The 27,824-nt window shown below is 43.2% G+C and overlaps 1 protein-coding gene across 1 annotated transcript in view; it reads right to left on the bottom strand.

Annotated features, from left to right (window-relative positions):
- Window positions 1-17,230, bottom strand: part of BEND7 (BEN domain containing 7) — a 75,964-nt gene extending 58,734 nt beyond the window's left edge. The window contains exons 1-2 of the mRNA XM_075857395.1: window positions 17,045-17,230; window positions 16,636-16,700 (exon numbers count right to left, since the gene is read on the bottom strand). Coding sequence (XP_075713510.1) covers window positions 16,636-16,696 — 61 coding nt within the window. The 5' untranslated portion in view covers window positions 16,697-16,700; window positions 17,045-17,230. The remainder of the gene's footprint in view (window positions 1-16,635; window positions 16,701-17,044) is intronic.
- Window positions 17,231-27,824: the final 10,594 nt, after the last annotated feature.

Here is a 27,824-nt window from a genome sequence, read left to right as displayed (position 1 = left end):
TCTTACTAGATCACTATGTGCAACCACATACACACACATTAACGTTACTGAAGTGTCCGGACAGTGAATACACATCACTACCAGCCAGAACGCGATGTCTATTCAGAATCCTGACACTTCGCTAACGTTTGTGTGTGATTTACAGCAAAGGAAGCGTAATCTCGTGAGATTACGCTGTAAATCACAGCCCAGCGTGAGCTCGATGTGCTGTGCTGTAAATCACACAGAAACGTTAGCGAAGTGTTAGGATTCTGAATAGACATCACGTCCTGGCTGGTAGTGATGGCTATTAACTCTCAGGACACTTGAGTGACGTTAATGTGTGTGTATGTGGCTGCACATAGTGATCTAGTAAGATTACTATGTGCTGTGTAAATGAATGGAGGGAAGTGTATGATGCTGATTGGTCACGGATTGGTCAGCGTCATACACTTCTCTCCACAACGCCCACTTGGCCAAAAAGTAAAACACGCCCAGTTGGGCATTAAGAAAGTCATTAGCATAAAGCTAAAATAGGTCATAACTCTGTCAAAAATGATAGTTTTCTAAATAAAAAACACTGCTGTAATCTACATTACAGTGCCGATCACATTATGTAGGAGATAGGGCACTTATAATGCGGTGACAGAGCCTCTTTAAAGGCTATGTACACTTTTAAAATCATTTCTTTTTTTTAATACTTATCAGTATGAGTGCACCTTTCAAAATATTTTTTATTAAAAATAATTTTTACATTTTGAGATACAGCTGCTTTGTATTTTGTATAGAGCGTCTGTATCGTGCGCTGACCTGAATCGGTCAGGTTCGCAGGACTGACGGGTTCAGTTAAAGCGGGTCCTGCGTATCTCTGACACACAGGATCCAATTGCAGTAGTTCACTTCGTTCGTTCACATCTGCATCAGGACTCCGTTCATGGGTTCCATCTGAGCTTTCCGTCAGGGGAACCCATGAACGGAATCCAAACTGAAACAAATGGAAATCGTTTCAATCACCATTGATTTCAATGGTGACGGATCCGGTCCAAATGGTTTCTGTTTGTCACCGCTGTGTAAAGGTTCCGTAGTTTTGACGGAATAACTACCGTAGTCGACTGCGCTATTCATTCCGTCAAAGCGACAGAACCCTTACACTAACCATTTGCACCGAATCCGTCACCATTGTTTCAGTTTGGATTCCATTCATGGGTTCCCCTGACGGAAAGCTCAGACGGAACCAATGAATGGAGTCCCGATGCAGAAGTGAACGAAGCCTAAGTAATAAACTTAGATGTAATCTATAGCAGCTCGATCCTGGACGTCAGAGACACTCAGGACCCACTGTCAATGAGCCCGTCAGTGCCGCTGACCTGACTAATACAGGCTTCGGCGCTAGATACAGCTGCTCTGTATGCAGTATACAAAGCAGCTGTATCTCAAAAAGAAAACAATATTTTTAATAAAAAGTATTTCGAAATACACTAATAGACACTTTTATTTACACTACCGTTCAAAAGTTTAGGGTCACTTAGAAATTTCCTTATTTTTGAGAGAAAAGCACAGTTTTCTTCAATGAAGATAACATTAAATTAATCAGAAATATACTCTATACATTGTTAATGTGCTAAATGACTATTCTAGCTGCAAACGTCTGGTTTTAATGCAATGCCTACATAGGTGTATAGAGGCCCATTTCCAGCAACCATCACTCCAGTGTTCTAATGGTACATTGTGTTTGCTAACTGTATTAGAAGGCTAATGGATGATTAGAAAACACTTGAAAACCCTTGTGCAATTATGTTAGCACCGCTGTAAACAGTTTTGCTGTTTAGAGGAGCTATAAAACGGACCTTCCTTTGAGCTAGTTGAGAATCTGGAGCATTACATTTGCGGGTTCGATTCAACTCTCAAAATGGCTAGAAAATGAGAGCTTTCATGTGAAACTCGATAGTCTATTCTTGTTCTTAGAAATGAAGGCTATTCCATGCGAGAAATTGCCAAGAAACTGAAGATTTCCTACAACGGTGTGTACTACTCCCTTCAGAGGACAGCACAAACAGGCTCTAACCAGAGTAGACAGAGAAGTGGGAGGCCCCGCTGCACAACTGAGCAACAAGACAAGTACATTAGAGTCTCTAGTTTGAGAAATAGACGCCTCACAGGTCCTCAACTGGCAGCTTCATTAAATAGTACCCGCAAAACGCCAGTGTCATCGTCTACAGTGAAGAGGCGACTCCGGGATGCTGGCCTTCAGGGCAGAGTGGCAAAGAAAAAGCCATATCGGAGACTGGCTAATAAAAGGAAAAGATTAATATGGGCAAAAACACACAGACATTGGACAGAGGAAGATTGGAGAAAAGTGTTATGGACAGACAAATCGAAGTTTGAGGTGTTTGGATCACACAGAAGAACGTTTGTGAGACGCAGAACAACTGAAAAGATGCTGGAAGAGTGCCTGACGCCATCTGTCAAGCATGGTGGAGGTAATGTGATGGTCTGGGGTTGCTTTGGTGCTGGTAAAGTGGGAGATTTGTACAAGGTAAAAGGGATTTTGAATAAGAAAGGCTATCACTCCATTTTGCAACGCCATGCCATACCCTGTGGACAGCGCTTGATTGGAGCCAATTTCATCCCACAACAGGACAATGACCCAAAGCACACCTCCAAATTATGCAAGAACTATTTAGGGAAGAAACAGGCAGCTGGTATACCTATCTGTAATGGAGTGGCCAGCGCAGTCACCAGATCTCAACCCCATAGAGCTGTTGTGGGAGCAGCTTGACCGTATGGTACGCAAGAAGTGCCCATCAAGCCAATCCAACTTGTGGGAGGGGCTTCTGGAAGCATGGGGTGAAATTTCTCCCGATTACCTCAGCAAATTAACAGCTAGAATGCCAAAGGTCTGCAATACTGTAATTGCTGCAAATGGAGCATTCCAAGACGAAAGCAAAGTTTGAAGGAGAAAATTATTATTTCAAATAAAAATCATTATTTCTAACCTTGTCAATGTCTTGACTATATTTTCTAGTCATTTTGCAACTCATTTGATAAATATAAGTGTGAGTTTTCATGGAAAAACACAAAATTGTCTGGGTGACCCCAAACTTTTGAACGGTAGTGTATAGTAAAAAAAAGAAAAAAAGTTTTCAAAGGTGTACATAGCCTTTAATGAAATTACTTCTGTTCAAAGGATACAAAGATCAGGCTGAAAAATCACTGCTACAAAACAGTTATTATAAGCTTAATGTGAATGCCGTCGATCAAGCTTGGTTGTCTACCTGAACTTAACACATAGCGGACATAAGAAAAGGGGAAATTAAAAACCCACTAGTGGCCCATTTTAAAATCCAACACGTACAATCCCCGCCTGGTCTTCGATTTAGGAGTATACATCAGCTAACAGAGGATAGAAGGGGAGGTGATAGACATGGACTCCTTAAACAAAAGGAAACCATGAGGTTTTTCATCTTGGATACATTGTCACCCAAGGGGTTAAATACCAAGATTAAGTTCCATATATTCCTTTAAGCAGATTGGGTGGCTCCGGAAGGTGGGGACACAGATGGAAGTGGTGTATATCAGTGTCGCCAGTTACCAATCTTGGTGTCTATATATCCCCTCCTCCCTTTGGATAATAAACTATGTAGATTGATAACCTGGATATTTTTCCCTTTGTGGGGCTAAATAAATAGTACGGGGCTTAATATGCTCTGATGGCCTTGGACGGTGGGGACCCGGTTGGAATGTCTATATACCAGCATGACCAACCGACTCGCTGCATTCGAGGGCCATCCCCGACAACAATATAAAATTGTCCTGAATTGGTGAATATATTAGTATTGTCTAACCATCTCCAATTATTGTTTTCTTTATATTTAGTTTTATTTACGTTTGTTATTATTGTTTGTAAGTGGGGGGACACCTGTCATCCAGATAACGGTGGAACAACGCTCTATATTATTTGTGATAACTAAAACTGTTCTTAATGAGGACCTGTCATTAGGTCATAGATAGTGAACCAGCAGTCTCACCTTACTACCACTGTCTCCTGGACTCCAGCGGTGCTTTTATTATATTTCTACGCCCTCCCGAGATATTGACCCCGGTTGTTTTGGTGCAAAATATGGTAATAAATCGCTTACTAGCCAAGTGGGCGTCAACACCAGCGATACCCCTCAGGTGGAGCTAACTCACAGCCTTGGACGCTGCATGAAGCTGCTTAAAGGGGTTTTCCAGGGATACAAAATGTTTGTACTAGTACTCGATGTCAAAATTAAATAAACTTCCTAATATGCATGCTGTCAAAAATCAGAACACATTTGTTCCTATTCCCCCTACCTGTGGCTGGCTGGAAGTTCTGCTTTTCATCCTAGTGTCTTTTTGCTTCCACACACACACTCGTGCACGAGCGTTATTATGCAGACAGACCTGTGTCGATACCTCATTGAGTATCGACACAGGTCTGGCATTGAAGCATAAGGAAAGAATGAACAGCGCGGGCACGGAGGAGGCTGTGGACCAATAGGATGCCTCAAACCCGAGTATACGTCAGAAGTCCCGGGTTTGAGTCATCCTATTGGTCCACAGCATCCTCAATGCCCGCCTCGTTCATTCATTGCTTATGCTTCAATGCCGCCACAATTTTCTTCTCGTTCATGCTATTCCTCAGTGCTTGTGCTCTGCACTCCCCAAATTTTTTTCCTGGGATGGGCAGCGCACGAGCACGGAGGAATAGCATGCTCGTGAAGACAATGGTGCCGGCATTGAAGCATAAACAGAGAATGAACGGCGCAGGCATTGAGGAGGCTGTGGACCAATAGGATGCCTCAAACCAGGGTATACGTCACAAGTCCCGGGTTTGAGGCATCCTATTGTTCCACAGCCTCCTCAATCCCAGTCAAGTTAATTTTTTACTTATGCCTCAATGCCCGCCCCATTTTGTTCATGTTCATGCTATTCCTCAGTGCTTGTGAACGGCTCGCCCCAAAAATGTAGTGTCCGTGGGAAACCCCTTTAACACCCCTTAAAGGGAAGGGGGAGCAATTCAAATAGCCATATATTGGCCTTCGGACCACCTAGAACAGTGGTTCTGGTGGCATATGAAAGATGAGATTCGAGCTGTGACACAACCAGAGATATCACCAGTTAAAGAAAGTCACGTGAGGTAGCTCCACCTCAAGAGAATCGCTGGTGTGGACACCCTCTTGGCTAGTGAGTGATTCATTACCATATTTGGCACCAAAACAACCAGGGGCCATATCTCGGGAATGGGGGGGGCGGGGGGGGGGGGGCGTAGTAATAAAATTAAAGCACTTTTGGGAGTCCAGGAAACAGTGGCAGTGAGGCAACACTACTTGTTCGCTTTCGACGAGCTAGTGACAGGTCCTCATTAAATATTTTAATAAGTATGATACATATTTGCAATTTATTGGATTGTAATGGGGTAAGAAACGCCCGAATTGGCCAAGGTGATCCCTTGCAGGTCTATAAATGATAGTCAAATGAGCATGTTACTAAAGGATGGCTATGAGAAAGTCCCGACTGCGATGAAACGCATTAACCAATAAGCAACCTTCCAAGCAAATAACGTGTTTGACCTCATCACGATACTAACTTACCCAGTGTAACACCGCGAGACGCTGAGCGATGCTGAACCTGGCCATGCACTGGGCAACTAATGACATGAACTGTGAGCATTATGAAGAGGAGAGTTCTACCCTCCTGCTGAGAAAAAAAGGTAAATGTAAAATTCCATTTTCCTCTCTATATCACCCTGCCAGCAAATCTGAGGCCTCAACACGGCTGACAGGTTCCCTTTAACCCCTTCCCGACATTTGCCGTATAGGTACGTCATGGAAAGCATTGACTTCCCGCATCTTGACGTACCTATACGCCGAATGTTTGGGACCGGCTCAGAAGCTGAGCCGGTGCCTTCCATCACCGGATCTCAGCTGTATCTTACAGCTGACATCCGGCTGTAACGGCGGGGACCGAAATTAGCTTCGATCCCCGCCATTAACCCCTTAAGTGCAGCGCTCAAACGCAATCGCTGCACTTAAGGTGTTTGCAGCTCATCGGAACCCCAGTAATGAAATTGCCGGGGTTCCGGTGGCTGCAATGGCAACCGGAGGCCTAATACTGGCCTCCCGGTCTGCCTAGCACCGAAGCCGGTTAAGATCCGCCCGGCGGCGGAGCCTGATCGGCTTCCGTAGCTGCCGGCAAGATGGCGCCGGGTCAGGAGCTGATCCGGCGTCATCAGCGCTGGAAGTCAGCTGTACTGTACAGCTGACATCCACCTGTAATGGCAGGAACCGGAGCTAGCTCCGATCCCTGCCATTAACCCCTTCGATGCAGCAATCGAAAGCGATTGCTGCATCGTAGCGGTTACTAGCAGATCGCCAGCCCTGACAGGCAATCAGGACTGGCGACTGCTGTTATGGCAACAGGAGACACAATGGTCTCCTGCTCTGCCATTACGGAAGCCGATTTAGGCCCCGCCGGGAGGCGAAGCCTAATCGGCTTGCTGTCAGTGAATGACTGACAGATCTAATACATTGCACTACATAGGTAGTGCAATGCATTAGAAAAAAAAAAAAATCTGACCATTGGACCTTCAAGTCCCCTAGTGGGACTTGAGAAAAAGTGTAAAAAAAGTATAAAAAAAAGTGTAAAAAAAAAAAAAGTGCAAAAAATAAAAGTTTGAAAACAATAAAAGTTTCAAGTAATCAAATAAAACACAATCCCCCTTTTACTCTTATCAAGTCCTTTATTATTGAAAAATAATAATAAACCATATGTATTTGGTATCGCCATGACCGTAACGACCTGAGGTATCAAAATATTATATTATTTATTGCACGCAGTGAACGGCGTAAAAAAAAAAACTTAAAAAACGTTACCAGAGTTTCTGTTTTTTGGTCACTTTGCCCTACAAATATTTGAATAAAAAGTGATCAAAAAGTCGCACGTATCCAAAAATGGTAAGTATAAAAACTATAGCTCGTCCCGCAAAAAACAAGCCCTCATACAACTCCGTCGACAAAAAAATTAAAATGTTATGGTTCTCACAACTTGGCGACAGAAAAAATACATTCTTTTTACAAAAGTAATTTTATTGTGCAAAAAGTTGTAAAACATGAAAAAGTGCTATAAATTAGGTATCGCCAGAATCGTACTGACCCACAGAATAAAGTTAACATGTAATTTATAACGCATGGTGAACGCTGTATAAAAAAAACGAAAAAAGCTGTGCCAGAATTGAGTTTTTTTTGTTTACCTGGCATCCCAAAAAATAGGATAAAAGGTGATCAAAAAGTTGCATGTACCCCAAAATGGTACCAATAATAACTACAGCTCGTCCCGCAACAAACCAGCCCTCATACCGCTACGTCTATGAAAAATAAAATTAGTTATGGCTCCAATAAGTCAGGAAATAAAAAAATATGCAGTTGTGCCCGAGGGGAACATTTCTTCTGTTTGAAGAGGCGATTTATCAAGGACCTAAAATTAGGGAACCAGGAAAGGGAGGGCCCAAACATATCCGCTGGAAGCGACGGTGCCCGTATTATACCAGGACAATACTTCCCAGCAAAATTCCCCAAACTGCAAAGGCGCGGAGTGTGGACCAAAAAGGGGGATAAGAAAGGACACCATTTATCAGTGCGACACCGGCCTGTGCAGAAAGGATTGTGTCACAGCGTAACACACATCTACGGATCATTTTATTGTTTTTATTTACCCCATTATTATACCACCTGACTATGCCCCTTATATACTCTGCCCGGCTTACATGTACCCCCACATTATAAACGGAAACACCAGTAAGACTCCAAACAAATCTACTACCAAGCAAAATCCACGCTCCAAAAGCCAAATGGCATTTCCTCCCATCTGAACCCTACAGCGTCCCCAAACAGCAGTTTCCGTCCACATATATGGCACCGTCATACCCGGGAGAACCCTTTTAGCAATTTTTGGGGTGTGTGTCTCCAGTGGCATAAGCTGGGAACGACATATTTGCCACTGAATGGCATATCTAGGGAAAAATATAAATTTTGAATTTGCACCATCCACAGCGCATTCATTTATGGAAAAGACCTGTGGGGTGAAAATGCTCACTACACCCCTTAATAAATGCCTTGAGGGGTGCAGTTTCCATAATGGGGTCACTTCTCAGTTGTGAACCAATACTTTGTAAATCGCCAAATTAGGCCTCAATTTTACATGGTACGTTTTCACTCCTGAGCCTGGTCGACTGTCCAGGCAAGAGATTAGGGCCACATGTAGGGTGTTTCTAAAACCAGGAAACCCAGCATAATAATTAGAGAGCTGTCTTGTTATGGTGGCACAAGCTGGGCACCACATATTGGCGCATCTATGGAAAAAAATCCCATTTTCACTCTGCAACATCGAGTGCACACCAATTTCTGCCAATCACCTGCAGGGTTAAAATGCTTACTACACCCCTAGGTAAATGCATTGAGGGGTGTAGTTTCCAAAATGGGGTCACTTCTGCGGGGTTTCCACTGTTTTGGGCCCACAGGCGCCCAGAAACCAATCCAGCAACATCTGCACTCCAAATGGCGGTCCTTCCCTTCTGAGCCCTGCCGTGTGCCCAAACAGCAGTTTATGACCACATATGGGGTATTGCCGTACTCGGGAGAAATTGCTTTACAAATGTTGGGTTCTTTTTTTTTTCCTTTATTTGTTGCGAAAATGAAAAAATTTGAGCTAAAGCTACGTCTTATTGAAGAAAAAGGATTGTTTTTATTTTCACTGCCCAATTCTAAAAAATTCTATGAAACATCTGTGGGGTCAAAATGCTCACTACACCCCTAGATGAATTCCTCAAGAGGTGTAGTTTCCTAAATGGTGTCACTTTTTGGGCGTTTTCATTGTTTTTTCCCCTCAGGGGCTTTGTAAATGTGACATGGCCTCCGCAAACCTTTCCTGCTCAATGTGATCTCCAAAAGCCAAATAGCGCTCTTTCCCTTCTAAGCCACGCCGTGTCTCCAAACAGCCGTTTATTACCACATGTGGGGCATTGTTTTACTCGGGAGAAATTGCTTTACAAATTTTGTGGTGCTTTTTCTCCTTCAGTCCTTGTGGAAATGAGAAAAAATAAGCTAAACCTACATTTTCTTTGAAAAAATGTAGATTTTTATTTTCAGGGCCTACTTCCAATAATTTCTGCAAAAAAACTGTGGGGTCAAATCGCTCACTATACCCCTAGATAATTTCCTCAATGGGTGTAGTCTCCAAAATGGGGTCACTTGTGTGGGGTTTCCACTGTTTTGTCTCCTCAGGGACTTCGTAAATGTGACATGGCCTCCGCAAACCATTCCTGCAAAATGTGATCTCCAAAAGCCAAATGGCACTCCATCCCTTCGAAGCCCTGCCGTGTGTCCAAACAGCCGTTTATTACCACATGTGGGGTATTGTTTTACTCGGGAGAAATTGCTTTACAAATTTTACGGTGCTTTTTCTCCTTTAGTCCTTGTGGAAATGAGAAAAAAAATCGCTAAACCTAAATTTTCTTTGAAAAAATTTTGATTTTAATTTTCATGGCCTACTTCCAATAATTTCTGTAAAAAACCTGTGCGGTCAAAATGCTCACTGTACCCCTAGATAATTTCCTTGAGGTGTGTAGTTTCCCAGATGGGGTCACTTTTGGGGGATTTTGACTGCTTTGGCACCGCAAGAGCCCTTCAAACCTGACATGATGCCTAAAATTTATTCTAACAAAAATAAGGCCCCAAAATCCACTAGGTGCTCCTTTGCTTCTGAGGCCGGTGCTTCAGTCCAGTAGCACGCTAGGGCCACATGTGGGATATTTCCTAAAACTGCAGAAACTGGGCAACAAATATTGAGTTGCATTTCTCTGGTAAAACCTTCTATGTTATAAAAAAAATTGTATTAAAAATTTATTTCTGCAAAAAAATATGACATTTGTAAATTTCACCTCTACTTTGCTTTAATTCCTGTGAAATGTGTAAAGTGTTAAGACATTTTCTAAATTCTGTTTTGAATACTTTGAGGGGTGAAGTTTTTAAAATGGGGTGACTTTTTCGGGGTTTCTAATATATAAGGCCCTCAAAGCCACTTCACAACTGAACTGGCCCCTGTAAAAATGGCCTTTTGAAATTTTCTTGAAAATGTGAGAAATTGCTGCTAAAGTTCTAAGCCTTGTGATGTCATAGAAAAATAAAAGGATGTTCAAAAAACGATACCAATCTAAAGTAGACATATGGGGGATGTTAATTAGCAACAATTTTGTGTGGTATAACTGCCTGTCTTACAAGCAGATACATTTAAATTGAGAAAAATGCTTATTTTTGCCATTTTTCACTAAATTATTTTAAACATATCGAGCAAATTTTGCCAGTAACTTAAAGTCCAATGTGTCACGAGAAAACAGTCTCAGAATCGCTTGGATAGGTGAAAGCATTCCGGAGTTATTACCACATAAAGTGACACATGTCAGATTTGAAAAATGAGGCTCGGTCAGGAAGGTCAAAAGTGGCTAAAGAGGGAAGGGGTTAAAGATCAGTGCTGGCTGTACTTTATTTTGTGTATGAACAGTGGTGCCTGCTATAGGACTGATCTATGTTTGGTCTATCTTCTTGCCTTGTGCTATTAATAACTGGTGGAAGCAATTGCTAGCAGAACAATTGCATGGATAACTCCAGGAAAAAAACGAAGCGCTGGCTACACTTGATGGGTGGACAAATTGGTATCCTTTTGTTGCAAAATCGATCCATTAGGCGGAGTTCACATCTGCGTTGGGCTTCCGTTCATGGGCTCCGTCAGACCTTTCCAACCCATGAACGGAAAGGCAAACGGAAACCATAGCTTCCGTTTGCATTACCATTGATTTCAATGCTAATGCTTCTGTTGCAAACGGTTTCCGTTTGTCTCCGTTTCGTAACGTTTTAGTTTTTTTGGCGGAATCAATAGCACAGTGGACTATGCTAGGGTGATGCTGATGTGAACACACCCTTATCTTGTCATGGTACAAGCTTTCATCGGAGGCAATTACCTGAATGGCAATTTGATTGATGGCCTCCCTGATTCAAAATTGACAAATGTGTGTCTGGATGAAGACCGGTAGAAGCCATATGAGAGACTTTACATACCCTGGTCAGGTGATGCTTAATACTTTAGTGGGTTTACTTTGTGTTTATAAATGTATTTGTTCACTTTACCAGGATATTTATGGATTTTAGTAATAATTAAAAATTATTATGTTTTTCTGCCTTCAATGAATGCTTCGTATATTCTTGGGAAATGTCTTTATTCAGTCATAATAAGAATGGTGCATGTGCATGGTGCAGTTATTCTTCCATCATGGCAGATTTATTTAGTCACTATATGACAATAATTCAGATGTATGATATAGGTTCTTATGAAAAATGTTTGCAATTCACACAGTGTTACATTCTATTCCCCCACAACACAACCTTAACTCCCCCTAGGATATGCCACCCATGTCCAATTGGTGGGGCCGACCATTGTGAACCTGTCGAATGCTACAACAAAGTGGCAAGTGTTACTGGAAAAGCTTCATGCCACTCTGTCTCCTGTTGGTATTGTATATTGGCGATTTTCCAATAACTGATGAAAAGCTATTCTTTAGTTATAAAAGTTTCACCAATATACTTCTACTTCCTTTTACTAGGAATACAAGTCTAAGCTATAATATAATGGTGATAAATAACACTGAAATCACAAAGACAGAATCCCACTCCAGAGGGAACGGCTAAAACAGGGGTTTAAAATGAATTATTTCTAACAATAGTTTACTAAACCTAAGGACAAAGCGTTAATAATTTACCAGTGTTACTAAGTAATATTGTATTTTGTCATTACTTGGATTAGAATGGGACCTACTTCTATGACATATACCATAGGTAACAGCCGCAATGTGAACAATGGCAAGTATATACTATTCACTGCAAATATTAATGTTCAGCTACAGTCTGTGTAGCTAGGAATAAGCATTAGCGGGTTCTGTGAACAATACAGAAAAAAACGATTTCATTGGGAAATGCCAGCAAGTAACATCTGCACGCCGAAATTTTGCTGCGTCCAACTTCCTGGAGGCCGGCCTATGCCTTTTTTTCCCCACTATCCACTGTAAACCATTACACATTATAGAAGCTGTAGCCCTATTTGTATGGTTCCATAGACATAAACAGCAAAAATGTAGGGTTAAATATATTTACATAAGTGTATAACACATTTAACATATGGAAAAAAAAAAAAAAAAAAAAATCGAGCAAAGAAGCAGCACTCAATAGCAAAAAATGAAATTTATTCACCCAACACAGCAACGTTTCACTTCCTCCATGGAAGCATTTAACATATATACACTGGTGTGAAAAATCTTAGAACGGTGTGGATAGTTTATGCCTATCTGCCCAAATTGACATCTAAATTCCTCTGGAACCTTGAAAAGATTATATAAAAAGGCTATGAGAGCTCAACTTTAATTTCTTAACTGGTTCCTGACCGTCCACGGTAACTATACGGTGGGTGGTCAAGGTCCTTAAAACCCGTGCCATAGTAAAATCTACGGCGTGGGCATTAGCTGGCTGCCCGAGTGATCTAAAAAGATTTAAAAAAAAATGCAAACCTGCATTGTCTGCGAACAAATCGTTGCAAAAATCACGTCGCTAGCCCAACAAATAAGAAAAAAAAAAAAAAGTTATAGCAGTTGAACTAAGGCATGCTAAAAATGACTAAACTGTGTCTGGTCCTAAAAGCTCAAAACAGACCAGTCATGAACCGGTTAAACTTCTCTGGTAAAATGAAATCTGTGCAGTAAAGTATAGTTTTTCTTTAAGACAATTTTTAGAAACCTGCGCCAGTGTGGGTTCTGTTCTACACGTGCAGCTGTGCATTAAGGCTCTGTTCACATCTGCATCAGAGGATAAGATTCGGCCGAGATTACTGGAAACAATATGCTTCCGGTAAAACCACTGACACCCTAATGGAAAGCCGACGGAACCCATTAAAGTCAATGGTGGTGTCCGTGGTGCCACCGCTGCTTCCGGCATTCCTTTGTCCTGCGCCTCTGGCGTTACAAAACAACGGACTGGCCTGACGCAGGTGTGAACCCAGCCTAAGTTTGTCAGAAATAGAAAGAAAGAAACCAGATACAACAACCAGGAATAGAAAAGTCATACATGTTTTGCATTCAGAGAGCTACAGTCACACAGGCATTACCTAAAAGGAGGAGTGTTCTCATTCTGTTGTGTAAAACGCCTAAATCAAGAGGGGAGCACTGAGAAATAGTTAGGAAGAGAAGACCAAGACTGTGGTGACTGGAGAAGACATTTTGCCCAGAATCTGCTAAAAAACACTTCATTGGCACCAGAATGGCAAGCCTCAACTGCTGTTGCCATAACTGCGAGTACTGTGCGGCGCAGACGGTGTCCCATGGGATTGAATACTCAAAAACGGAAGAATACCAAAGCAATAAAAAAGAAATGTCTCCACCGATGAAGAGACGCGAATGGAGTGTTTGCAGTAAAACATGCCCTTGGAGTCATGGTGTGTTGGCTTTTCTCATACAATGGAGTTAGCCACATTGGTTTCATCTCAGGAATGATGGAGGCCACCCAATACACGGATGTTATTTGAGGAGTTGTGATACAGGACCACCCAAAAAAATAAAACTGACGAAGACCATTATTCGTGTGTGGTACCACAAAAATCTCCCCTCAAGTGATTCAAAGCAAAACCGGATCAAGGAGGTGATAAAGCAAAAGGGAGATTGCACAAAATATTACGTATATATTTTTCACCCACAGTGGACTGATCTGGTGTAAGGACTGATCTGGTGTAAGGACTGATCTGGTGTAAGGACTGATCTGGTGTAAGGACTGATCTGGTGTAAGGACTGATCTGGTGTAAGGCCTGATCTGGTGTAAGGCCTGATCTGGTGTAAGGCCTGATCTGGTGTAAGGACTGATCTGGTGTAAGGCCTGATCTGATGTAAGGCCTGATCTGCTCAGTTGGATATTTTTCACTTTTGTTTCCTGCAAGATGTCTGTGGTCGCCTACTTAGCCTTCATATACATAAACATCCATCCATGTGTACATTTAATAGACATGTATTGGGGGCCTACACTTATCCTTTACATAGTGGAACTGCATGCAAGTCCCTGACATGTGTATTCTCGAAATGGCAATCTTCAAAATGATATTCTCCACTTTGCTGATCAGTAAACAGCAGCCTGTATTCTGCGAACAGATTCACATAGCAACAGCAGGAATAGTGCATATGATTTTCCTGTTCTGTTGTTAGAAGTATTTTAGGAAATTGATGTTAATGTAATTCCCTAATCTATAAATATAGGTACAACTTTTGGATACCTGAAATTGGAACAACTACAAATTGGTGAAGAGGTGTAGACAAACACACCGTAGCGGATTCCTTGCGGATTTTCACTTCTTTTACATTGAAAAGGGTGAAAATCGGCAATAAACATCTATAAAAGTATGAGCATGCTGCCGATTTGAAAATTCCCAGCATGCTCTGTTTTTTTTTTTTAAATCTCATCCACTTACCTGCAACTATTTTCTACTGTGGATTTTCCACTCACAAATCCAGATGGAAAAATCCGCAAAATATACGCTTTGTGTGCAGGGGGCCTAACACCTATTAGTATTTTAGGGGAAATACCTGCTTCCTTGTGGGGTGTAGGAGTCAAATGTTAAAGCTGCGTACACGTGGTAAATCGGTTGCGGACTTTTGTTGTGCAACAAAGTACAATATAATGCATTGGGATGGATTTTAGAATACCACATCCACATGCAGTGGAAATATCTGTGTGGATTTCATAGAATGCTACATATTTTAAATTCAACAGATTTTGGCACGCAAAGGGTGAAATCTGCATCAAAATCGGTGGCAAATTGGGGGAGATGTCCAAAACGTGAGTAGTTGCCCAAGGCAACCAATCATATTGCTTCTTTAATTTTCAAAAGGGCCTCTGAAAAATGAGAGCTTGAACCTGATTGGCTGCGGTGAGCAATTACACCACCTTTCCATTGCACCAGTTTTGATAAATCTCCTCAGTGTCCCTGTAACGCAGGAGGATTTTGCAGCAGATATCAGGCCATTTCCACAGTGGAAAATATCTGCTGCTTGTGCACATAGCCCAAGTTACAGACAAATCTCATGTTTGTTTAGTGTTATGCCAGCCATAACTAAACTCAATGAAGGTGCAACTATAGTGAGAAAAAATCCTAATACTGCAAAGGATCGTGTACAAGTGACAAAGTGCGCACATTTGGACTTCAACGGGGTAAGTAAGCGGCCAGCAGAAAACTCTGGTGCCAGTTGAGAACAAAGGATTGAACAGGTTAAAATCCAACCCATCAAACTCTTGTTTCCCCTAGAAGGGGGGAAATTTATCAAAACTAGTGCAAAGGAAAAGTGGAGTAGTTGTCCATGGCAACCAATCAGTTTTCTGTTTTCATTTTGCAAAGGACCTCCGCAAAATGAAAGGTGGAATCTGATTGGCTATGGATAACTATTCCACTTTTGCTTTGTACTAGCTTTGATCAATTCAAGCCGTTCCTATATATACACTTTAAAATGCTGGCAGATCCTGAAAATCTGCGTCATCCACCAGCAACTATCTATTGTCTATACTCAGCTTAGTCTCTACAATAGTGCAAGATGGTTACAGCTATTCCAATCAAAAACACATTCTATGTCTAGTCTAGTCTCACTATGTATATCTGTGTACTTTTCAGTAACTATAGAGTAGTTCCCCTAAAATAAAAAATACAGGTTCCGAAAAGCTGTGCAACAACCAATGTGGCCACTGTTACATGAATGGTCACCCAGCTTTCCAAGCCTGCTGGCAGATCTGACTAGTCATGTAACGATAAGGGAGTGGGAAATGCATCGCTGCATATCTAGGAACAATTGCCATTCAGGGGCCTGGAAAAGCTGGGTGACAGCCCCTATGGGAGTTATAATGGCACGATACAGAAACCATCTGACTGGTTATATTTATTAGAAGGTGCAGACACGTTCACCTGCCTTGAACTCTGCAGACAGACCACCCACCTCCCTTCTACTGTACAGTCATGTATATGTACATACAATATATATACACTTTTATAGACTAGGGCACTGGATAGAATAGTCTCCATGGTACAGAAGTGGACACTTGCTATGAGAGCGAGGAAAAAAGGACTAGAATGAATCCTGAAAACATGGAGGGAGGTCTGTATTGGACCGGAGCAATCCTGTCATGAAGTCTGCCTCTCTGTGGGGTCTCCAGAGCTTTTGTCCTCTGCAGACCTATTCATTCATCAGCTTGTCTTTCATTGTGTCTCCCTGCGGACACCATAACAAACTGCCACTGGCTGCTTTTCTACCAGAGGCCCAACTAGGCAGTCACCAGCAGAGCCCACTTTCTGCCCACACACCGAGCGAGACCACAGCTGCTGCAGAACCTCTTACATCACAACAATAGCAGTCAGTGTCAGTTCTGCCGTCCGTATTACTGTAGACGCAGCCAGTCACAGATGAGCCCCGTGCTGCCCACCTCTGACAGGTGTCACCGGCGCCCATACTGTGCCCAGCCTAGGACAACAACCCCCACAAGAGCTGCCAGCCTGCTGCTGCTGACTTACCTTCATTCACCAGCTTGTAGCTCTGGGATTTCCTGCTCCGTCTCCTCTCTGAAAACTCCATTCTCCTACAGTCAGTGTTATGTTGATGAAGGCAATGCCAGTGACGAGAAGAACGAGAAGCACAGGGAAAAAGATCAGACAGATTAAGACGGTGACAAGGAAGGGGAGGGGGATATCAGAAGAAAATAAGGAAGTTAACCGCTAGAGTGTGCCACGGGGAACAGCAGGCTAAGAAACTGCGAGCGGGAGCTTTCACTTCCAACTGGTGGGAGAAGGTAAAGTTTTTCCAGGTTTCCAAGAGGAATGCACTCAGAAAAATGTAGAGAAATCAGATGGTAATCCCAAGGACTTCCCATGAGGCGTTGATCATTTCCCCACAGTGTCCTAAGGTGCCGGTAATAATACATACGAGGAGCCCCAGAGGACTGAGAGCCGCAGACAGGGCCCTCTCTCTCTTTCTCTGTGTTTTGCTTTCTCCTTTTTTTTCTTTTAGGGTCAATGGTAAACAGGAGAGAATGACTTGGACACGGAGGGGGGAGCCTGACACCTGCTGGTCAAGTTTGGTGTAACAGCGAAGTGAAAAGAAGCGACGTAGTGCGTGACGTCATCAACGCTGTACTAGGTAGAAGGGAGAGAAACGGCACCTCAGAAAGAGGTGGGGACGAGGAGTAATAGAGGCGCATGCGCAGTTACTGATCATTTCTTGGCTTTGTCAGTGTCTGCTACAATTGTGGTTTGGCCGCTGCAATGACATAACAAACGCGTCCACAGAAAAAAAAATATAGATCTATGGCCGGGTCTTCACTTGTTAGGGTGTGTTCACACGGCTTCTTTTCAGCAAGCACTTCCTTTAAAAAAATCAATAAAAATTCTCTACATGTCTTTAGCAACTGATGTGTGAAACACGGATGTTGTCCGTGTGCTGATTGTGTTTTTCACACACCCATAGACTTCAATGGGCGACAAGGTCTGCGAAAACTGACCAATATAGGACATGCAGTGAGTTTTACGCAACGGATACACGCTGCGTGAAAAATCCCGCATGTCTGAATAGCCCTATTGACTTGCATGGGTCCGTGTGCTGTCAGTTATTTCAACGGACAGCGCACGGACCCGGAATACGCTCGTCTGAATGAGCCCTAATCGTAATGGACACCGGAGTTCATGTGTCAGTTCTTTCTGTAGTACAAATTTGGAACAATGGAGGACATTTATTAAAGTAAATGCATCAGAAAAACTGCAAAGTGTGAGAGAAAAAAAATGGCATATGCCACATCAGGGTCAGCACCTTCTTTCTACTAGTTTCGAAAACCATCTTGAGAAAGTGGCCCAAACTGAATAGTCTTTATTTTGTAGGGATGGTCTCAAAATATTAAAATATTCCAAAACCATTACGACCTGGTGCATGTGAGGTAGAAAATTTGGTATATTTATCAAGCACCTAGAGGCATTTTTCTAACATATTTATAAACTCTGTCCTAAAGTCAAACATGATAAAACTATTCCAGACAGGCAGAAATTGCGGAAAATTTATCACAATGACGAAAATTATGATCAATTTGATGCATTATTCTAGAATTTCTCAAAACCTTTCCTTATTCGACCTCTTGACTCACGTACTTGAAATCAAGATTTTGAATCAAAAGATGGTGCACGCCCTTAATAATTTAGCACATTTTACAACTCTTAGCCGCTACCCTTTTTCTAGACACTTTACAAGACTGTCTAGGAAGGTTCACAAACCGCTTAAAAACACATAATAAATTTGGAGCATGGCATGTACTTCAGTTTTTTTTTGCCACAGTTGAAATTTGCTTCTAGTGTTGTAAACGCCCAAACCTATTCTTAACGATACACAGTATTAATTAATGTGGGCCAGTGTTTAAAGCGGTCCTTGGTTTATACAACATTTACTGAATAAAGTGCATGCTATGAAACTGTTCTGTGTGAAGTGATTACACTCAGATAAGGCCCTGTTCACATCATGTTTTTTCCTTCCGTTGGAGGTATATGTCAGGAGGTGTCCAGATGTATACCTCCGATGGAAGACACCGACGTATCCCTCTGTATAAGCATACAGTCGGATATGTCACCCGAACTCACTGGACACAGCGCTACTTTAAGCGCTGAGCCCTGGGTCCTGTATATATGGACAGTGATATCATGGGCTTTAAACTATGCCGTCCCTGGCCTGAGCATCGCAAGCGGGCTGGCCGGGGACTCCTATCTTGGGAAAGCCCTTGACGTCACGGTACATATATGGACAGTGTGACGTTAGGGGCTTTGTAATGCAAAGATCCCCAGCTAGAACATCAGCAACGCTCTGGTCAGGGATTCTGCTCCTAGAGGGAGCCCCTGACATCACTGTGACGTTAGAGGTTTTGTAATACAAGAAACCCTGGCCAGTGTGTCGACAACGCTCTGGTCAGGGATTCTGCTCCTAGAGGGAGCCCCTGACATCACTGTCCATAAATGGACAGTGACGTTAGGGGCTTTGTAATACAAGAAACCCTGGCCAGTGTGTCGGCAACACTCTGGCCGGGGATTCTGCTCCGAGGGAGCCCCTGACGTTGCTGTCCATATATGGACTGTGATCTCAGGGGCTTTAAACTATGTAGACCCCAGCCAGAGCATCAGCAGCGCTCTGGCTGGAAACTCCGGGACTGGAGGAGCCCCTGAGGTCAGTGTCCATATATGGACAGTAATGCCAGGGGCTTCTCCAGTCCCGAAGACTTTGACCAGAGTGCTACAGATGCTCTGGCTGGGGACTCAATAAAAATTCCCCGACATCACTGTATATACATTTGACAGGTGTCCAGAAATATATATATTTGGGCAACTGGTGCTGAATATAAGGAGACCAGATAAGATCGCAAAAGTCCCTATGATGTTAATTTTGTTCATAACTCAGCACAGCCAGACCTGATTGATGTTGACAAACCGTTTCTCAGCATCAAAGGTCATCAGGTCTAGAAAAGATAGGTGAACACTATTCAAGAACGGTAGTACCTTTCTTATGTTGGCCACAGCATAACGACTTCTAATAAAGCCCATTTGTGAAGGAGCTATAATAGATGGTATATAAACCACCAGGCGAACTGACATAATCTTTCACGTACATTTCACGTCTACATTTATTTAGTGATATTGGCCGATACGAGTATGGAAGTAATGGATCCTTCCCTGGTTTGTGCAGAATTCTCTAATGATTTTCTAGAATCCTCTTAGGGTTCCTTCACACACAGAATTTGTCTGACGTTTTAAAATGCATCAAAAACGTTATTAGCGTTATTAAAATGAAACATGCGTTTAAGCCATTTTTCATTTAGTGTCATTTTGAACATGCTTTTTTTCTGGCAGTTTTGAAGTCCTATAGAGTTTATGGGAAAAAGGCCTGAAAAACAAAGCCATACACAGAGCATGCTGCGTTTGGAAAAATAAAAATGCCACTGACCAAAACGCAGTTGTGTGTTGTGCATTTGATATTTTACTACAGACTTTAATTATCTGGCCACACTAAAAAAAAGCACCACATACAGTGAAGGAAATAAGTATTTGATCCCTTGCTGATTTTGTAAGTTTGCCCACTGTCAAAGACAAGTACAGTCTAGCATTTTTAGGCTAGGTTAATTTTACCAGTGAGAGTTAGATTATATTTAAAAAAAACCTGAAAATCACATTGTCAAAATTATATATATTTATTTGCATTGTGCACAGAGAAATAAGTATTTGATCCCTTTGGCAAAAGACTTAATACTTGGTGGCAAAACCCTTGTTGGCAAGCACAGCAGTCAGACGTTTTTAGTAGTTGATGATGAGGTTTGCACACATGTTAGATGGAATTTTGGCCCACTCCTCTTTGCAGATCTTCTGTAAATCATTAAGATTTCGAGGCAACTCACTTGGCAACTCGGATCTTCAGCTCCCTCCATAAGTTTTCGATGGGATTAAGGTCTGGAGACTGGCTAGGCCACTCCATGACCTTAATGTGCTTCTTTTTGAGCCACTCCTTTGTTGCCTTGGCTGTATGTTTCAGGTCATTGTCGTGCTGGAAGACCCAGCCACGAGCCATTTTTAATGTCCTGGTGGAGGGAAGGAGGTTGTCACTCAGGATTTGACGGTACATGGCTCCATCCATTCTCCCATTGGTGCGGTGAAGTAGTCCTGTGGCCTTAGCAGAGAAACACCCCCAAAACATAATGTTTCCACCTCCAGACTTGACAGTGGGGACGGTGTTCTTTGGGTCATAGGCAGCATTTCTCTTCATCCAAACACGTCGAGTTGAGTTAATGCCAAAGAGCTCAATTTTAGTCTCATATGACCACAGCACCTTCTCCCAATCACTCTCAGAATCATCCAGATGTTCATTTGCAAACTTCAGACGGGCCTGTACATGTGCCTTCTTGAGCAGTGGGACCTTGCGGGCACTGCAGGATTTGAATCCATTACGGCGTAATGTGTTACCAATGGTTTTCTTGGTGACTGTGGTCCCAGCTGCCTTGAGATCATTAACAAGTTCCCCACGTGTAGTTTTTGGCTGAGCTCTCACCTTCCTCAGGATCAAGGATACCCCACGAGGTGAGATTTTGCATGGAGCCCCAGATCGATGTCGATTGACAGTCATTTTGTATGTCTTCCATTTTCTTACTATTGCACCAACAGTTGTCTCCTTCTCACCCAGCGTCTTACTTATGGTTTTGTAGCCCATTCCAGCCTTGTGCAGGTCTATGATCTTGTCCCTGACATCCTTAGAAAGACCTTTGGTCTTGCCCATGTTGTAGAGGTTAGAGTCAGATTGATTAATTGAGTCTGTGGACAGGAGTCTTTTATACAGGTGACCATTTAAGACAGCTGCATTTCTCTGTGCACAATGCAAATAAATATATATAATTTTTCCTATGTGATTTTTTTTTTATATAATCTATCTCTCACTGGTAAAATTAACCTAGCCTAAAAATTCTAGACTGTTCATGACTTTGACAGTGGGCAAACTTACAAAATCAGCAAGGGATCAAATACTTATTTCCTCCACTGTAATACTAATGAAAACGCAATAAAAAAAACACAGCAAAACACTGTGTGAATCCAGCCTTAGAGTACCTGTGGGACGGGGCCTAGGTAAGTAAATTTTTTTTGGTTTGGAGGGCACTGTCTACAAGAGGGAGGTTGGGACTGTACGGCACTGTCTACAAAGGGTTGGTGGGGGGCTGTATGGCACTGTCTACAAGGGGGAAGTGGGGGCTGTATGGCACTGTCTACAAGGGGGAGGTGGGGGGCTGTATGGCACTGTCTCAAAGGGGAGGTGGGAGCTGTATGGCACTGTCTACAAGGGGGAGTTGGGGGCTGTATGGGACTGTCTACAAGGGGAGGTGGGGGGTTGTATGAAACTGCCTACAAGGGGGAGGTGGGGGGCTCTATGGCACTGTCTACAAGGGGGAAGTGGGGGCTGTATGGCACTGTCTACAAAGAGGTGGGGGCTCTATGGCACTCTACAAGGGGGAGATGGGGCTGTATGATACTGTCTACAAGGGAGAGGTGAGGGCTGTATGGCACTGTCTACAATGGGGAGGTGGGGGGCTGTATAGCACTGTCTACAAGGGGGAAGATGGGGCTGTATGATACTGTCTACAAGTATGAGGTGGGGGGCACTGTGTACAAGAGGGAGGTGGGGGCTGTATGGCACTGTCTACAAGGTGGAGGTGGGGGCTGTATGGCACTTTACAAGGGGGAGGTGGGAGCTGTATGGCACTGTCTACAAGGGGGAGATGGGGGCTGTATGACACTGTCTACAAGGATGAGGTGGGGGGCACTGTGTACAAGAGGGAGGTGGGGGCTTTATGGCACTGTCTACAAGGGAGAGGTGGGGGGCTGTATGGCACTGTACAAGGTGGAGGTGGGGGGCTGTATGATACTGTCTACAAGGGTGAGGTGGGGGGCACTGAGTACAAGAGGGAGGTGAGGGGCTGTATGACACTCTACAAGGGGGAGGTGGGGGGCTGTATGGCACTGTACAAGGGGGAGGTGGGGCTGTATGGCACTGTACAAGGGGGGGGGGTGGGGACTGTATGGCACTGCCTACAAGGACGGGGTGGGGGGCTGTATGAAACTGCCTACAAGAGGGAGGTTGGGGATGTATAGCACTGTCTACAAGGGGGTGGGGGCAGTATGGCATTGTCTAAAAGAGGAAGATGGGGGCTGCATGACACTGTCTACAAGAATGAGATGGGTGCACTGTGTACAAGAGGGAGTTGGGGGGCTGTATGGCACTGTACAAGACGGAGGTGGGGGGTGTATGGCACTGTCTCCAAAGTGAAGGTGGGGGCTGTATGGCACTGTCTTCAAGGGAGAGGTGGGGGCTGTATGGAACTGTTTACAAGGGGGAGTTGGGGGCTGTATGACACTATCTACAAGGGGGAGGTGGGGAATGCATGACAATGCCTACAAGGGGGAGGTGGGGGCACTGTATACAAGAGGGAGGTGGGGGCTGTATGGCACTGTCTACAAGGGGTGGGGGATTATGGCATTATCTACAGGAGGGCACTATCTATAAGGGGGCTGTGTGTGGCAGCCAGGGGCGGAGGGGCATTATACTGTGTGGAGGTGACTAAGCTGACATTATACCGTGTAGGGGCACTACAGGAGGAAATATAATGTGTGGCACTTAGGGAGCATAATATTGTGTGGGCACAATTAAAGGACAAAATACTGTGTCCTTGAAGGGGTTATAATATATTAAATTATTTATTATTAGCATTATACTGTGTGTGGGGCACTAAAGGGGCATTATATTGTGTGGGGGCACTATATAGGGCATTATACTGTGGGGGGCATTATACTTTTTTATGGGGCACTTTTTTTATGATGGGGTGGGGCATTAAAAGATAATTTCGCACGGGGCACCATCTATCCTAAGGCCGGCCCTGGCTATAAAGTAGGAACTCGTCCCCTTGTAAAGTTTCCTTTCCAAAAGCATCCCCCTGGAATGCAGACTTGTGAATCCTTGGATCAGGTTATTTTGTCAGCACTAAAGCAAGAGAAAATGTCTCCATCCCCTCCAGGATTGACTGGCTGGATAAGCCATGTCTTCCCAATAGCTAAGTCAGGTGGTTCTTTTTGTCCCGTTGGGGGCATAAAACTAATATCTAAAACTATAGAGATTACACATAAAAGGTATATTGGATCCACGACTTTTATTGGAGAAGGGAGTCTTTCTCATAAAAAAAAAAAGAGATCTCAAATATGCCTTCCATACGATTTTGATTGCCTAGAAACATTGTCATCTTCAACAGTTCTGGTGGAACAACCAGCTATACCACTGGAATGTAATGGTGTTTGGTCTATCCAACACTGCATACAGTTTCTCAAGAATTATGAAGGTATTAGTTTCCCATTTCCTGACAAACAGAAATTCTGCCTTGTCTACTTAGATGATCTCCTTTTATTCCAGTCAAATCCAGACACATGGTGCAATCAAAGGGACATTGTAATGACTGCTTTCTTAAAAACAGGTTTCATAGTGAACGTCGATAAATTGATGATCCTGTCAACACATGCATTGATATTTCTGGGTTTTCACATATGGTTTCTTTCTCAAGGAGTATCCCAGTCAAAAAGTGGACAGACATCCAAAAATCAGCTTTTCACATACACTATATAGACAGAAGTATTGGGACACCCCTCTTAATCATTGAATTCAGATGTTTCATTGCCACAGATGCATAAAATCAAGCCCTGAGCCATGCTTTCTGCCTTTACAAAAATAGGTCGTTCTAAAGAGCTACCGGAATTCGGGCGTGGTACTGTAATAGGATGCCACCATTGCAAGAAGTCAGATCCTGAAATGTCTTCCCTCCTAGATATTCCACAATCAACTGTGAATGGGATTATTGCAGAGTGGAAGCTTTTTTAGAAACCACAGCAACTCAGCCACGAAGTGGCAAACCACGTAAAGTTACAGAGCGGGGGCGCCAAGTGCTAAGGGCGCATAGTGCATTAAAGTCGCCAACGCTCTGCTGGCGTTATCAGCACAAAAACTGCGCCGGGAGCTTCATGACCTGTTTCCATGGCCAAGCAGCTGCATGAAAGCCTTACATCACCAAGCACAATGCTAAGTTTTGGATGGAGTGGCGTAAAGCAGAATGCCACTGGACTCTGGAGCAGTGGAAACATGTTCTGTGGAATGATGAATCATCCTTCTCTATCTGGCAGTCTGATGGACGTGTCTGGGTTTGGGGAATGCCAGGAGAAAGCTACCTGCCTGACTGCATTGTGCCAAATGTAAATTTTGGTGGAGTAGGGATTATGCTATGGGGTTGTTTTTCAGGGGTCGGCCTAGGCCCCTTAGTTTCAGTGAAAGAAAGTTTGGTGTGGAAGAACTTGGTTGGCCCACACTGAGCCCTGACCTCAATCCCATTGAACACCTTTGGGATGAACTAGAATGGAGAATGCGAGCTGACCTCAGAAATGCTGGGTGAATGGGCAAACATTTCCACAGATACACTCCAAAATCTTGTAGAAAGCCTGACCAGAAGCTTGGAAGCTGTTTTATCAGCAAAGGGGGGGGGGGGCAACTCCAAATGAATGCCTATGGATTTAGAATGGGATATCATTAAAGCTCCTAAAAACCACACCGTCAGTATGTTTTAGTACAGATGGGCAACATTACAGCAGTGTGATATAGAAACAGAATGGGGGGAGCAAGCTCAAGGAATCTCTGTGTAGAAGCCTTATATATGAGTGTCACGTGATGATGCTGGCCTAGGAATATCTAGAGGAAACAGCCTCATGCTGATAGGTCAGTGTCAGAGGCTGTCTGCTAGCTCCGGCTAAAGTCAGTGGTTCATTTACGTATTGTTTAATAAATAAAGAGGGGGCAATATCTCAGCAACGGGGGGACACAGAAGTAATCAACCACCACTGCTGGACTCAGACACAACAGCAATCACATCTAATAACTCACTTTATAGGAGCTAGTGACAGGTCCTCTTTAACCCTTTCATGCCGACAATCTGTACATACACGTCCTTTTCGCACATACCCCGTGCTGCCAGGGCATGTATATACAGATCTCTGTTCCAGCCGGCATAGCGTTGTGAAAAGCGCTCAGACGCCGGCTATGTCAGTGTTCCCGGCTCCCCAGCAACCTGTTCTCTGACAGCCAAACCGATTGGTTCGGCTCCAGAGAATATGATCACCAGTATTAACCGCTTCCTGACCGCCCACAGTAAATTCATGTCGGTGCTTGCTGGGCTCTGTGCAGCGCCGACGTGAATTCACAGTGGGTGTTAAAAGCGCGATCCGGGTGTCTCAGAGTAGTGCTGACACCCAGATCACGCTGTTCTCCCCTGCCTCTGGTCCCGGAGACATGACCGGGACCTGATTGGTTCAGGTCCCGATCATGTGATCGCAGGGAAAGTTTGTTGTAGCAACAAACTGGAAAGTTTGTTGCTACAACAGACTTTCCCGAGGACCGATTGCGGGTGCTGCCTCCAGTTGCATGGCAAAACCGGAGGCCATACAACGGCCTCCGGCCTGCCATTCACGGAAGCCTATGCGGACCAGCTGGTTCTCATAGGCTTCCTGTCAGTGTGACTGTCAACGTCACACTGAGAGTTTATAACGCGTTACACTACCTAGGTAGTGCAGCCATCAGTGCTGCAGGTCTTCAAGTGAAAAAAAAAAAAGTAATAAGTAATAAAAGTGTATAGATCTTTTTTGTGAGATTCCGGCAAGTAAAACGAAATCTCGTTTAGCTCCGTAATCTCGCGAGATTTCGTTTCACTTGCCGGAATCTCACAAAAAAGATTCAGAAGTGTCAGGATTCTGAGTACACATGATGTCCAGGCTGGATTTCATGTGTATTCATTATCAGGACACTGTAGTAATGTTAGGGTTTGTTTATGAGGCTGCACATAGCGATATAACTATATCGCTAGTGCAGTGTAAATGAATGGAGAGGAGTGCATGATGCCGATTGGTCAGCGTCATACACTCCTCTGTACAACGCCCCCTTGGTCGAAAGTAAAAATACGCCCACTTGGACATTAAGAACGCTCATTAGCATAAACCAAAATCGCTCCTAACGTTGTGAAAATAGATCGTTTTTTAAAATAAAAAGCATTACTGTCACCTACATTACAGCGCCCATCTCCTTATGTAGGAGACGGGGCACTTATAATGTGGTGACAGAGTCTCTTTAACTCTATATGTTTTGATATAGTAATTAAATATTGTTTCATATCTAGATTCCATTATATTTATACATATGGATTATAATTTAATGTTTATTCACTATGTATTTATATATTTTTTTTGTACTTGTTGCACTTTTATGAATTTCATATAAGTATATATACATATTTTTTTAGTAAACACGTAGAGTACAATTATTTGCTCAACAAATATGCAATGTTTCTGTCTGACTAATAGTGTTATATATTTTTCAGGTGCAGTCTTAATTCTTTTTCACGTTTTTATTTCTCCCTATTTCTTCTTTTATTTTTACTTTTCACTTCACGTGCACGTGTGATCACTCACCTTATTCACTTTTTATTATTTCACTATTTATTTATTTATATTGTAAATTAATATGGTTTCTTTGTACATTTATGAAATTCTCATCTTAGGGTGTTGCCTTTACGATAGGGGCATTTATGTGTACGTATTTATCATATATATGTATAATTAATCTTTTAACTTTTTATTTTCTGTGAGCACATGTGTATATATATATATTGATCTATGCATATTTATGGGGGTATATTGTGTCCAGGTTCTGGGTTGTGTCAATACCTAGATGAAGTGCCGATATACATATGTAAATAGTCAATACACACAGCCTATGATCTAACAATATCTGTCCGTTTGTAGTATAGTTCCAATCCCCCAGTGCTGAGACACGCCTTCTATCCCTTTACACCTAAACGCAATATTCTGGCATTATGCCAGTCTCCAAGATGGCGTAGCCCTCTTTGCGTTTCGACGGACATGGACAGTCTGACTCCTCCTCTACTATCCTGGCTGTTTTTGATGCGCACGCGCAGTGTGTACTCTCGTGACTGTTGTCGTCATGTGCGATGATGCTGGCGCCTGGATGAGCGCCAGTGCGCATGTGCGATTCTGAGCGTCATGTCGCCTGTTGACACGGGTCCAATCTCTGGTCTGCGCTTACTTCTTCCGGTCCTTAGATA

The sequence above is a fragment of the Rhinoderma darwinii genome, chromosome 3 (genome assembly GCF_050947455.1).
Source record: "Rhinoderma darwinii isolate aRhiDar2 chromosome 3, aRhiDar2.hap1, whole genome shotgun sequence".
Taxonomy (NCBI): Eukaryota; Metazoa; Chordata; class Amphibia; order Anura; family Rhinodermatidae; genus Rhinoderma; species Rhinoderma darwinii.
This window is presented reverse-complemented; position numbering and strand designations above follow the sequence as displayed.